Source organism: Phascolarctos cinereus, unplaced genomic scaffold, assembly GCF_003287225.1.
Source record: "Phascolarctos cinereus isolate Bilbo 61053 unplaced genomic scaffold, phaCin_HiC Scaffold_4;HRSCAF=312, whole genome shotgun sequence".
NCBI classification, from domain to species: Eukaryota; Metazoa; Chordata; class Mammalia; order Diprotodontia; family Phascolarctidae; genus Phascolarctos; species Phascolarctos cinereus.
The window spans coordinates 660,497,897-660,511,859 of record NW_027555847.1 but is presented as its reverse complement, the minus strand read 5'-3'; the positions used below and the strand labels follow the sequence as shown (position 1 = coordinate 660,511,859).

Below are 13,963 nucleotides of genomic sequence, written 5' to 3'. Positions count from 1 at the left end.
GCCCCCCCTTATTAACAACATATTGTATCCTTCTGTCCCATTTACCTTTTTAAGTCCTTCTTGAGTCCTGTACTTGAAGATCAAATTTTTTGTTGAGCTCTGGTCTTTTTATCAGGAAAGTTTGGAAGTCTCCTATTTGTTGAATATCCACCTCCTCCCTTGAAAAATGATGCTCATTTTTGCTGGGTAATTGATCCTTGGCTGCATTCCAAGCTCCTTTGCCTTTGGAATATCATGTTCCATGCCCTGCGGTCTTTTAATGTAGAAGCTGCAAGGTCCTGTGTAATCCTGACTGTGGTTCCATGATATTTAAATTCTTTCTTTCTGGCTGCTTGCAGCACCTTCTCTTTCATCTGGTAATTTTGGAATTTTGCTATTATATTTCTTGGTGTTGTCAATTTGGGATCTCTTTCAGGTGGTGATCGGTGGATTCTTTCTATGGTTATTTTCCCTTCTGGTTCTAGGACTTCTGGGCAGTTTTCCTTTATGATTTCCTGAAAGATACTGTCCAGGCTCTTTTTTTCATCATGATTTTCAGGTAGTCCAATAATTTTTAAATTGTCTCTCCTGAGTCGATTTTCCAGGTCGGTTGTTTTACTGATGAGGTATTTTACATTTTCATCATTTTTTCATTTTTTTGTTTCTGTTTGACTGATTCTTGCTCTCTCATAGAGACATTAGTTTCCATTTGTCCAATTCTAGTTTTTAACAGATTGTTTTCTTCTGTTAGTTTTTGTACTTCCTTCTTCAACTGGCCAATTGTGTTTTTTAGGGACTTTTTCTTCAGTGTACTCTTCTGTTAGTTTTTGTCCTTCCTTCTTCAATTGGCCAATTGTGTTTTTTAGGGACTTGTTTTCTTCAGTGTATTTTTTTTCCAACTGGCCAATTGTATTTTTGAAGGACTCTTTTACCTCTCTCATTTGACTATTAAAATCCTTCTTGAGCTCTTCTAAGAAGGCTTTTTGGGCTTCAGACCAGTTCATATTCCCTTTTGTTGTTGCAGATGTGGGTTTGTTGACAATGTTGTCCTCTTCAGAATTTCTGTCTTGATCTTCACTCTTCTCATAATATGAATCTATGGTACGTTTCTTTTTACTCATGGTGTTTCTTTATTCCCTGGCCTTTAAAGAGATTGAGCTCTCCTGCTGGGGAACAGAGGGTACTGACCCAAGCTTCTTGTGTTGGGAGCCTAGGTCTTGGTCACTGGCTTTGCGTTCTGGGGCCTCTTATGCTGGGATTGGAGGCTGTAGGTTTCTGGCAGCTTACCTTGTGTTGGGCTGGAATCAGCAAGGCTGGAACTTTCAGGCAATTCTAGGTTGCCTGCTTTTCCTTTCCTTTAGCTTTCTTCTGCTCCTTTTAGATGGCTGCTGCAGGATGTTTATCTGCCTGGGGTCCCCTGCAGTGTTGTCTCCCTCAGTTCTGCTAATGCACCGGGAGATTCCTTTGCAGTGGAGTGCTGAGGCTCCTGGTGGTTTTCTGAGCTGGTTTCCACTGGTTCCCCCGCCCTCACTGAGGCACCAGGTGTTGGTGTTTGCCTGCTCTACCACCTGGGCTTCAGGATTTCTTCACAATTGGAGGCTTCCTGCAGCTCACCTGGTGTTGGGTTGGAATCAGCAAGACCGGGGCTTTAGGAAGCCTTTAGGTTGTTTTCTTCATCTCCTTTCAGATGAGTGCCACAGGGTACTTATCCGCCTGGGGCCCCTTGTTTTTGCTGAGGCACTGAGAGATCCATTTGCTGGGCTACTGCACTGCTGCTCCTTATCTTTCTTCTAGTTCAGGTGTTCCAGGGTTTTTTTGTTTTTTCCTGGGCTGATATTTTCTGGGTTTGCAGAGGTTGATAGGGGAGAGTGAGAGCGACTACCTTTTCACGCTGCCATCTTGGCTCCCGGAAGCCTCCTTGATATGTTTCTAGCAAGTAATGCAATTTCATTTACTAGGATAATATTTTCACTTTTAAAAATACTAAATACAGACATATCCTTATATACATTATGAAGAGGAGCGTAGAACTACAGAGACCAGATAGTATGGAATGCTTTACAGCAAAGTTTTATTGACTCTGTCACTCTTCATATATCTCAAAGCACCTGAAAATGCTCATTACTTCTCACAGTTTCCCATCCATAGATGGCCCTTAATTACAGAAAGTGAGAAATTGAGTTGCTTAAGGTTATTTGTTGGGATTTGGGTTCAAATCTTGTGATGTTGAACAAATTACTTAGTATCTCTGGACCTCTGATCTCTCATCTGTAAAATAAGGGAGTTGGACTAGATGATCTCTGAAGATCCCTACAGTTCTAAGTCTTTCTTTTGATCCTGTGAAGGCATATATACTACCTCCCAGTGCAGTCTTATTTTTTATTCTGTCTGCCTCCTTTTTCTTGAACTGGGATCACTTGATGAGGACATAAGAGTAAAACTCCCCCTGTGTTATAAATGAAGAAGCCTAGACTGGTAGAGATTAATGCACTTATAACAGGTCATGTAACTAGTAAATGGCAATAGATATTCAAGCCCAGGTCTTTTCATTCCAAATCTAGTGCTCTTTCTAGTGCCTTTAGGAGGCAGTCAGTAGTTGCAGGGGCATCCAATAAAATTATATCTAAGCCATCACAGGGGGATAATTATCTAACTTTATTATTCAACTTTTTACTGACATAAATTGTTTTATCTGGAGGGCCTATGCCAACCAGTCTTTGTTCTATATGTCTATCAGAAAGAAGCTAGACTTCACTCAGTGTAATTTTGGGAGGGGGTGTGTCAAATAATCTTGGTTTTCTTTTTAGGGATTGTCAATACTGTTTGTTGGACGGTTCTTTATGTTTCTTTTATATTTCAGTTGGCATTCCAGTTGAGTTATAGTTGCTTTTTAATTTAATCTCTTTCTCCAACCAGGTCAGTTGATGAAAGAACAGATGATCCTACTAATGAACGTAGGCAAACAAGAAAGGACCCAGTTCCCTTTTCTTTTTCCCAGGTGAGCTTATTTTCAAAGCCTCCAGGCACTTTGCAGCTGATAAGACCTCATTAGTCCCCAAAAGTTCAACCTGCTTATTCACCAAGATCAAGTTGGATTATAAATCTAACACCAGGGATGTAAATATGATTCAACATTAGGAAAACAATTATCATTATTAATCATGTTAAAAAGGTAACACTCCTTTCCCCCTCACACCAAAAAAAAAAAAAAGATCCAAAACCAACCCACATGCATATATCAATCAATGCAGAAAAATCCTGTAGCAACATATAACTTTAATTTATTTTAACCCTACAAATCATAGGCTAGAACCACTTTAATATGAAAAACTATGCATCTAAAACCCGAAACTGTCACTATATTTAGTGGAAAGACGTTAGAAGCTTTCCCAGTAAATACAGGCATAAAAAGAGGATACCCCTTTCTCTTTTGTTATTTGGTAGTGTTAGGAATACTAGTGATAGTAATAATAAAAAAGAAAGAAATTAAAGACATAAATAGGCAAAGATGAGATAAAACTATTTGTCTTTGCTGATGACGCAGTGATTTGCTTAGAAAATCCTATAGAATCAGCAAAGAAACTAGTTGAGACAGTAGCTTCAGTAAAGTAGTGGGATATAAAATAAACCCACAAAAATCAACAGCATTACTGTCCAGCAATAACAAAATTGGTGAGAAAAAAACAGGGAAGTCCCATTCAAAATAAATACAAATTGCATATAATATATGGTCGTTAACCCACTAAGGCACACCCAAAACTGTATAGATACAATTATAAAACACTGTTTGAAGAAAAAAAATGACATATAATTGGAAGGATATTAGACTGTAAGCTCCTTGAGGGCAGATACTGTCTTTTGTCTCTTTTTGTGTCTCTAGCACTTAGCATGGTGCCTGACACATAGTAGGTGCTTAATAAATGTTTATTGAATAAAGAGTCATTGATAATGGTTGGGCAGCACCAGTAAAATAAAAATGAGGTGAAACTACCTAAATTAATTTACAGAGTTAGTGCTGTGCCAATCAAACTATCAAAGAGATACTTTGTAGAGCTAGTCAAATCAATAACAAAATTCATTTGGAAGAATAAAAGTTTTAGAATCTCAAGGGAAATAATAAAAAAAAAAGTAGGAATGAAGGATGTGTAGCACTTCCAGACATCAAATTTTATATAAAGTAATAAAGTATTTGGAATTGGCTAAAAATAGAAATCAGTGGAAATGCTGCAGGATGAAGAATCAGAAACCAGTGAACTCAGTAACTCTGTGTTCAAGAACATAATTCAAGAACATAAAATATTTAGTTAGGGAAGAATTCTCTTTTTGACAAGAATTGTTAGAAAAAGTGTAAGGCAGTTTGGCAGAAACTGGGTTTAGACCAACAGCTTACACTATATACCATAATAAGTTCAAAATGAGTATGTGACCTTAAAGGTCACACCATAAAAAAATTTAGAAGAGAATGTTGGCTATGACTTTTATGGCTATGACTTAATCAAATTCTTAACCAAACAAGGGATAAAGGAGATCACAAAAGATGAAATGGATTATGTAGATCATATGATGTGAAAAGCTTTTGCAAAATAAATTATAAGAAAGGATCAAGGATAGGAAAGGAAGTGATTGATTGGGGGAAAAAAACCCTTTGTATCAAACATGCAGAAATAAGATAAGGCTGTGATATCTAGGATATATAAAGAACTATCACAAATATGTAAGACCAAGAGCCATTCCCCAGTGGATAAATGGTGAAAGAATATGAACAACCAGTTTTCAAGAGAATTGAAAGCTAGCAACTATATGAAAGTTTGCTGCAATTTTCTAATATTAGGAGAAATGCAAATCAAAAGAATTTTGAGGTTTTACCTCAAAACCAGAAAAGTTTCAAAAATGACAAAAGATGCTAGTAGTCTTTGTTAAAGGGTTAGAAAAACAAATATACCAATGCACTACTGCTGGAGTTATGATTTGGAATGTCCATTATGGAAAGGAGTTTAGAAATATGCTAAAGATAGGATTTAAATGTCCATATCCTTTGACCCAGAGATCCTACTAGTAGGCATATAACTTAAGGGACCAGAGATAGAAAAGAAAGGTCCTATTTGCCCAAAATAATTATAAAAGCATTTTTTATGGAGTATCAAAAAACTATACAAAAAATAGATGCCTATTGACTGGGAAATGGACAAGCAAATTATGGTATGTAAATGTAATGGAATATTATTGCATCATAAGAAACAAATATAAAGAATATGGAGAAGTATGGGGAGACTTATGAATTAATGCAAAGTGAAAATAAGCAGAATTAGAAAGAGTGTGTACGATCATGTACTATAACAATACAAATAGAACAACAACAACAACAAAAAAAAAGAAATCAAAACTGAACACCATAACTGTAATGACTAAGCTTGTCCCCAAGGAGAAAAATGATTGTGCAATCCCCTCCCTTTGCAGATGTGGGGGGATGTGATGTGTTTAACACATTAGTTTTGCTGAATTGCTTTTTTTCTTTTTGTTTTTTATTCTGTATTACAAGGGATGGTTCTCTGGATAGGGGATAGGTGGAGGGACATATTAAGAGATGAAAATGATGCAAAAAAAATCTATGAAAAGCTAAAAACAAATTAAAAGTGTAACTTCTCACTGCTGAACTGTGAAGTAGATCATCGAGCCAGATTTTTCTAGACAATGATAAAAATTTACTTCTGTGTAACTTTCTCAGTAGCATCAAAAGCTTTTACCTGGGAAAACATTTGATATGGTTAATCTTTTAATTTAAAAGGAAAAGCTTTAAATGACTTTTTAATTTTCTACTTTGACTTTGCTCTTTTATTATTGTTTATAGAACTCAGAAATGAAGTTTGTTCCAGTGTTTGCACAATCCAAGAAATCTTTGACTCAAAAACCTGAGAGAAAGGAAAAAGCTGCTAGGAGTAGCAATACTAAGCAGGTACAGCTCTGAAATATGCTATGTTGAAATCATCCTAGTATTTGGTTAACACTTACTGGTAAAATAACCTTTTTGCCTTATGTGAGTCATATGAGTTTTTACATGGGTCAGTCTTTGGCACTGAAAGCAAGTATACTTTCAAATGTATAATATGTAAGCCTTTTTTAATAAAGGAATTTAGGATGGCTCTGTGGGAATTGTAAAAGACAAAACCAGAGTTATATACTTTTTTAGTAGGTATTCAAACCCATGACAGCCCAGTTTAGATACCTGTAATCAACCTTTTATTTTCAAGTTTTCTGGGGCTTGTGGGACACTTAAGGTCTCACACATGAACATGATACTCTCCATTCCTGCTTTTAGTGCTTTGAAGTATAGTTGCAGATGGTATTAGTGTCTCTTGCTGCAAATATAGCTGAATAGAGTGTTGTGTCACAACTTTCAATATGTGAATTTAGTAACTCCAACAAAAAAAGAAGTAGGGGAGGTTCTCTCTTGTCAGAACAGAGTAATTGAGAAAGGTAGTTCCCAGTGACTTTGATGAAATTGGATTAAAATGTTTTGCTTGCCCTGTAGTTGGTCAGTTATGTCCCAGAGTATCACCAGAGTCATCAGTGTGTTATAGACTTTGGGCTATAAAGAGCTGATGGTGAAGTGAATATCTAGATCCTGGGGACAGTAATAATACTATGTGGAAGAGGAAGAAAGGGCAGCTAGCCCCTTCTGTAGTGTGCCCATAAGGTACAGTCTTCACATTCCAAGTTAGTACATTTTGTGACATAACTTCACATTCTGACCCCTCAGCTTAAGCCAGGTGGTTCTACTCATTGTCATCCAGATATTCTTGGCTTATTCTTACTTCTGCTGCTTTAAACAGCAGTAGAAAACATGTCCTCTTTTCCTTCTCTCTGCCTATTTATACCCTAGCCATTTTTAGAGATATGATGTGTATCCTGCCTCTTCAGTGACACCTTCCCTTTGTAGTCCAGCCTGCAGTGATCTCTTCCTCATTTGAATTCCCATAGCCTTTATTTTTGTTTAATTTTAAAAAAATATTATTTAACATTCTTTTAAAATTTTGAGTTCCAGATTCTCTCCTTGCCTTCCACACCTCCCTTTACCCACTGAGAAGGAAAACAATATATCAATTATACATGTAAAATAATGCAAAATATGTTTCCATATTAATCATATTGCAAAAAAAGCAAGAAAGTTATACTTTAGTTTGCACTAAGTTCATCAGTTCTCTCTCTGGAGGTGCATATCATTTTTTATCACGAGCCCTTTAGAATTGTCTTGGATCACTATATTGATCAGAATAATCATGTCTTTCACAGTTGATCGTCATTACAACACTGCTGTTACTGTGCACATTGATCTCCTGATTCTACTCACTTCACTTTGCATCAGTTCATATTGATTTTACCATGTTTTTTCTGAAACCACTCCCCTCATCATTTCTTGTGTGTGTGTGTGTGTGTGTGTGTGTGTGTGTTTGTTTGTGTTTTAGGCGGTTGGGGCTAAGTGACTTGCCCAGGGTCACACAGCTAGTAAGTGTCAAGTGTTTGGTCTGAGGCCGGATTTGAACTCAGGTCCTCCTGACTTCAGGGCCGGCGTTCTAGCCACTGCGCCACCTAGCTGCCCCCCTCCCCTCATCATTTCTTATAGTATGGTAGTACTGCATTACAATCATATGGACAACTTGTTCAGCCATTCCTCCGTTGATGAGCATTCCTTCAATTTCCAATTCTTTGCTACCATAAAAAGAACTGTTATAAATATTTTGTATGTATAGGTCCTTTTCCTTTTTCTTTGATCTCTTTGGGGTGTAGACCTAATAGTGGTGCTGTTGGATCAAAGGGTATGCACAGTTTTATAGCCCTTTGGGCATATTTCCAGATTGCTCTTCAGAATGGTTAGACTAGTTCACTGTTCCACCAACAGTCCATTAATGTACCTATTTTCCCTTATCCCCTTCAGCATTTGTCATTTCTGATAGATGTGAGGTGGTACCTCAGAGTTGTTTTAATCTGCCTTTCTTGAATGAGTAGTGATTTAGAGCATTTGACTATTGATAGCTTTGATTTCTTTTTCTGAAAACTGCTTGTTCATATCTTTTGATTGTTTATCAGTTGGGAAATAGCTATTATTTTTTATAAATTTGACTCAGTTACTTATATATTTGAGAAATGAAGTCTTTATCAGAGAAACTTGCTGTAAAATTTTTTGATATTACTTCATTGTCTACAGTACCTTTAGCAAAATATAGTTTCCCTGATTTGGAGGAAGCTAGATGGCTCAGTGCATAGAGCACTGGGCCTGGAGTCAGGAAGACCCGAGTTCAAATATGGCCTCAGACATTAGCTGTGTGACCCTGGGAAAGTTGCTTAACCTCTGTTTGCCTTAATCCATTGGAGAAGTGGATCCACTGAAGAAACCACTCTAGCATCTTTGTCAAGAAATCCCCATGGACAGTACGGTCCATGGAGTCACAAAGAATCAGACACAACTGAATGACTGAACAATAAGTTTCCTATCTCTTTCAATTACATCTATTTTTGCTTTTGCTTTGTCTGAGATCATGATTGCCACTCTTGCTCTCTTCACTTCAGTTGAAGCATGATAGACTTTGCTCCAGCCCTTCATTTTAACTCTGGGTGACTTTCTGTCCCAAGTGTGTCTCTTGTACACAACATATTGTTGGATTCTAGTTTCCAGTCCATTCTGCTATCTACTTCTGTTCTGTGGGTTAGCTTATGCCATTCACATTCACAGTTATGATCACTCACTATGCACTTCCCTCCATCTCATTTTCCTCTGTTTATCCTTTTCTCTTTTTCTTTTTATCCTGTCCCTCCTCAAAAGTCTGTCTTGCTTCTGACCATTGCCTCCCCTAATCTATCCTCTCCCTTATAATCTCCCCCCACTCCATTTCTCTTATCTCCTTCCCCTCCTATCTCTCTATTGGATAAGATAGATTGCTATCTTCAGTTGGGGGGGGGTGTATATCTCTTCTCTTCCCTCTTTAAATCAATTCCAATGAGAGTGAGGTTCAATCATTGCCTGCCACCCCAACCCACCATTTCCCTCTCCATTTTAAAAGCTTTTCCTTATGCACCTTCTTTGTGTGAGAAAATTTGCCTGATTCTACCTCTCCTTTCCCTTTTCAGTGCATCTCTCTTTCTCACCCCTATATTCTTTTTTGGAGATCATCCCAATATAATCAACTCACACTCATGCCTTCTGTCTATGCAGGCTCCTTCTAACTGCTCAAGTAATGATAAAGTTCTTAGGAGTTATATGTATCATCTCCCCCTAAAGGAGTGTAAACAGTTTAACTCCATTGAGTCTTTTATGATTACTCTTTCAAGTGTACCTTTTTATACTTCTCTTGAGTCTTCTGTTTGAATGTCAGATTTCCTATTCAGCTCCGGTCTTTTTATCAGGAATGCTTAGAAGTACTCTATTTCATTAAATACCTATTTTTTTCCCCTCCTGAGGGATTATACTCATTTTTGCTAGGTAGGTTATTCTTGGTTGTAATTCTAGCTCCTTTGCCCTCTGGAATCATATTCTAAGCCCTCTGCTCCTTTAATGTGGAAGCTACTAAATCTTATGTGATCCTGACTGTGTCTCCATAATATCTGAATTGTTTCTTGCTTGCAATAATCTTGCTTGTGATATTTTCTCTTTGACCTAGGAGCTCAGAAATTTGGCTTTAATGTTCCTAGGAGTTTTCATTTTGGGATCTTTTTCAGGAGATAATTGGTGGATTCTTTCCATTTCTATTATTACCCTCTAGAGCTAAGATATCAGGGCAGTTTTCCTTGATAATTTCTTGATATATGATATCTAGGCTCTTTTTTCAGTTATGGCTTTCTGGAAGTACAATAATTCTTAAATTATCTCTCTTCAGTCTGTTTTCTAGGTCAGTTGTTTTTCCAATGAGATATTTCACATTTTCTTCTATTTTTTTTCATTCTTTTGACTTTGTTTTATTGTTTTTTGAAGTCTCATGGAGTCATTAGCTTCCACTTGTCCGGTTCTGATTTTTAAGGAGTTCTTTCCTTCAGTGAATTTCTGTGCCTCTTTTATCATTAGGCCAATTCTATTTTTAAGGTAGTATTTTCTTCATTTTCAATATTTCTCTTTTACCAAGCTGTTAATTCTCTTTTCATAGTTTTCTGCCAACCCTCTCATTTCTTTTCATTTTTCCAGCCTATTTCTTTACTTCGAACTTTATGTTAAAGTTGGGCTTTGCTCACCGAGGGGTGAGGAGGCACTGTGCCAAGCTTCAGACTTTTTTGTGCTGCTGTTTTCAGAGTTAGTTCTGGGAGTATGCAAGCTTTCAGTGCCTCCAAGGTAGTGTTATCCTGGGAGAGGTGTGGTCACTGCCCTTCTGGTTTTTACCTAGGAAGGGCCCTTGCCCCTGCTGCAGCCACAAACACTAGTGGTCCTCTCTGTCCTGGAACTGTGGTCCAAAACTGTATATGGGCAATAGAGTAGGAAATCACACTAAATCAATGCCAAAAATCAATGGCAAAATGAATGCCAGCTGCACCCAGTGCCAGCAAAAGATCCCCTGTAATCTCTTTTTGATCAGTTGCCTGAACCATTTACTGTCTCTGGGCTGAGGGCTCTAGAACTGCTGCTGCCATTGTGGCTACCTCCAAGGCTCACCGCTGGTGTTCTTGCTATGCCCCAGCCCTACCCACCCTGATTTTATAGACTTCTCCTTCAAACCTCCTAAGTTGTCTTAGACTGGAAAATTGTCTCCCTTAGACCTTTTGTTGGCTCTGATGCTCCAAAATTTGATTTGAGATGTTATTGTAAAGTTGTTTGGAGGGGGTATATTGGGAGAGTTGAGCCAGGTTCTGGCCTATACTCTGCCATCTTGACTCTCTGATGGCTCTTATGGTCAGCACCACACATTTGATGCTGAACATTATCTTTGGTTCCCACATAGATTTCCTCTGTACAGGGAACTCCTGTGTAGAAATTCCCTTTACTAATGCAGATTGGTAACTCCTCTGTAACTTAAAGACATAAGAGTTTCCTGGTATGCTGAGTCCATTTGCTTGGCTATGAGCTCTAAAATAGTATTTGACAGAGGCAAGACTTAATTTAGGTATTATTGACGTCAAAATCAGCCCTCTATCCATCAAACCATGCTGCCTTTCACTTACCATATGGTGTCTTTTTTGAAAAAATTAACTACTCATACATATGATTCTTATACCCCGCCCCCAGCTGGATTATAAGCTCTTTAAGGGCAGGACTATGTGATATTATCTACACCAGCATAGTGCCTTGCACATAGTAGGTACTCAATAAATTATTGTTGATTGACATATTTGGCCATTCTGGTTAGCTTCTGCTTGTATCTGTCCCATTCCTAATCCTACCCCTGATTTCAGCTGTAGAATACTTCTAGATAAGGATATTTCAATGACTTCACATAAATAATCAATATCATATTGCTTGCCTCCTCAAGGGGTGGGGGAAGAGGAAGAGAATTTAAAACTCAAAAAAATTTTTTAAATCAGTGTTAAAATGTTTTAAATTGTTATTGGGAAATATTTAACAAAATAAATTTAAAATATATTTTTAAAAAGAAAATAGGCCAAGTAACTACTTAAGACTCTAAAATTTCTAATTTTTTCTCCATAGATAATGTTTCCAGAATCTAATCATCAGAAGGCAGAAAATGTTCAGTTTGATGAGTCATTGGTAGCAGCTATCTGGGAAGACAGGGAGTTGGAAGATCAGAAGCAAAAGGGGTTTTTGATTACTGAAATGGACAGTGTTGGTGGTGGGAGAGTTCTGCTTTTTCAGGAGCAGGACAGCCAAAGTCCCTTGAAGCCCACAGATGGAAGCTATTATATTGCTGCTGGTACATTCAACAATGCTCCTCAAGAGATGGGAAGTATAACCACTATGCAAGAAAGAACTAACAAAGAGCATCTTTCAGGGGGAATGACAAATACTTTGAATGGCAAAAATCCAGAAAGCAAGAATTTGAAATCTGGCTCCCTTGTTGAAATGGAAATGAACGGTACGCCAATGTATGAGAATTTGGCTGTAGGCAGCCATAGCCAAAAAGAAGCAGCTCAGTTAATCAGTAATACTTTAATGCTACAGCAAAACAGACCTCTGCCAGACAGAAGAGCCACCCACGAAGGTGACACTACTCAAGAGGAAGTAGGAACTTCAACCACATATGGGCTTATAGGAAGTTTATATAGTAATGACTTCTCTGAAGGACAAGGAAAAAGGGAAGAAAGTAGCTCACTTATGATTCCATCAGATTCTAATTTACCAACTGCTAGAGAACAAAATATTGGCAAAGAGAACCCCTGGGACAATGCTACAGATCAGGGGTGCCCTGATAATATGCCACAATCCAACAAGATGAACCAAAAAGCAGAACTCAGCCATGACAGCCAAGGGTCCAGAATGTTGAGGCAGGAAAGTCTTAGCTACTCACGTCCCACAGATACTGACTCAAAAGTAATCACAGATATTTCTGAATCCAAAGGGAGGGCACAGGTTTCTAAGATTAGCCAGCCTATCAATGGAAGCACTGGAGTGCCTTCATTTTCCAATAAGAACTCCTCTGTTGAGGTCCTTCTGGAAGGAACCTCTTATACTGAAAAGGGTGGGGAAGATAGAGAAGAGGCAAAACATGAAGGTGAGCCCTCTGAAGGCATCAGGGTGGTCTGTGACCATTTGACTTCTATTGTATCAGCAACTAAGGATCTTATACCCGAAACTGAACACAAAGATACCATAGTTCTAGCCCTGGAAAAAGAGAGTCTGTATCCAGATATGGAACAGAAACAGGTAACTACCAGCACTGACCAAAAGGAAGTAAGTCACCTTCCAAACACAAGAGTCACATCTCCGTGGCTGATGGATTTGGTAGATGAAAATGAACCGGGGTTAGGCATCATCAGTGGGAGAAGTGAGCAAAACCTTGGTCTCCCTAAAGAAAGCAATCTGTCAGTTAGTACTGCCTGTTTGTTTATAGGGGAAAAGATGAGGGCTGATCCTGCCGGAGAAACTGAGTCCAACTTCAACAGTAGAAAATCTTCAGAAAAAATAGGTTTGTCTGAAAGTGGATGTAATTCTGAAGATCACATTGACTGGGGAGAATCCTTAGCTCTGGAACTAGATTTTTTGCCAGACAGCCAGATACGTGATGCTCTTGATGACCTTAACTTTGGATTTCCATCTGAGCAAGTAAGGCCTTCTCCATATTGTATCCAGACAGTCATTGTGTCAGTGACACTGATTCAATTAAATCTGAATGTTTGTGATTTCCTTTCTCTAAGGCAGTTGCAATATGGTATTTACTTCTAACCTGTCTCTAGATTTTTAAGCCTCTCTTATAACAACTTAATGTTTGCCATTTGTATAGCAAAAAAAGTCTTAAGTGTTTAATATCTAATTTGTTAATTCTGGATATCATCCAGAACATGTTGAACTTCTATGGTAATGAGTGAAGTGAAAAATAATTTTATACAAACTATAGACATTCTGCATTCTGCATTCTGCAAGGCTTGAGTGTCTCAGTTTTATATACACACACACACACACACACACATATACATATATATACGCACACATATACATATATATGATTATATGCATGTATATGTCTATGTATGTGTATATATCACCAATGGGGCATACTGTGTATATATGTTCCTTGTTTCTATGCTTAATCAATTACAGGGCTTTGAAGAACCCATGAGCAGCAAAAAATAATTTCTTTTGCCATCCCTGGAACATATCATAAGGCAAATTAAATACTGTCTCATTCACTGTGTGTCTAGAATTGGGTGTGAACCCTTCATTACTACCATTTTCTCACACAGCTTCTGCCAAATCTAGAATGAAGAATTTCTTAAACTTTTGCTTTTTGACTGACTACTCTGAGACATCAGCATGATAGTTACATGTGGAAAACATGTAGTTTTTTGAGTCCCTTTGAGATTCTTTTGGGACTTCACTTCCTTTAAGGATCTA

General features: G+C 37.8%; 1 protein-coding gene across 3 annotated transcripts in view; it reads left to right on the top strand.

Moving 5' to 3' along the window:
* Positions 1 to 13,963, top strand: part of BRME1 (break repair meiotic recombinase recruitment factor 1) — a 45,898-nt gene that overhangs the window by 12,140 nt on the left and 19,795 nt on the right. For 2 of the 3 annotated variants that reach the window (XM_020994830.2, XM_020994827.2), the window contains 3 exons: positions 2,896 to 2,977; positions 5,828 to 5,932; positions 11,603 to 13,174. In XM_020994830.2, the coding sequence (XP_020850489.1) occupies positions 2,896 to 2,977; positions 5,828 to 5,932; positions 11,603 to 13,174 (1,759 nt within the window). The remainder of the gene's footprint in view (positions 1 to 2,895; positions 2,978 to 5,827; positions 5,933 to 11,602; positions 13,175 to 13,963) is intronic. The other variant, XM_020994829.2, reaches the window with a different exon arrangement.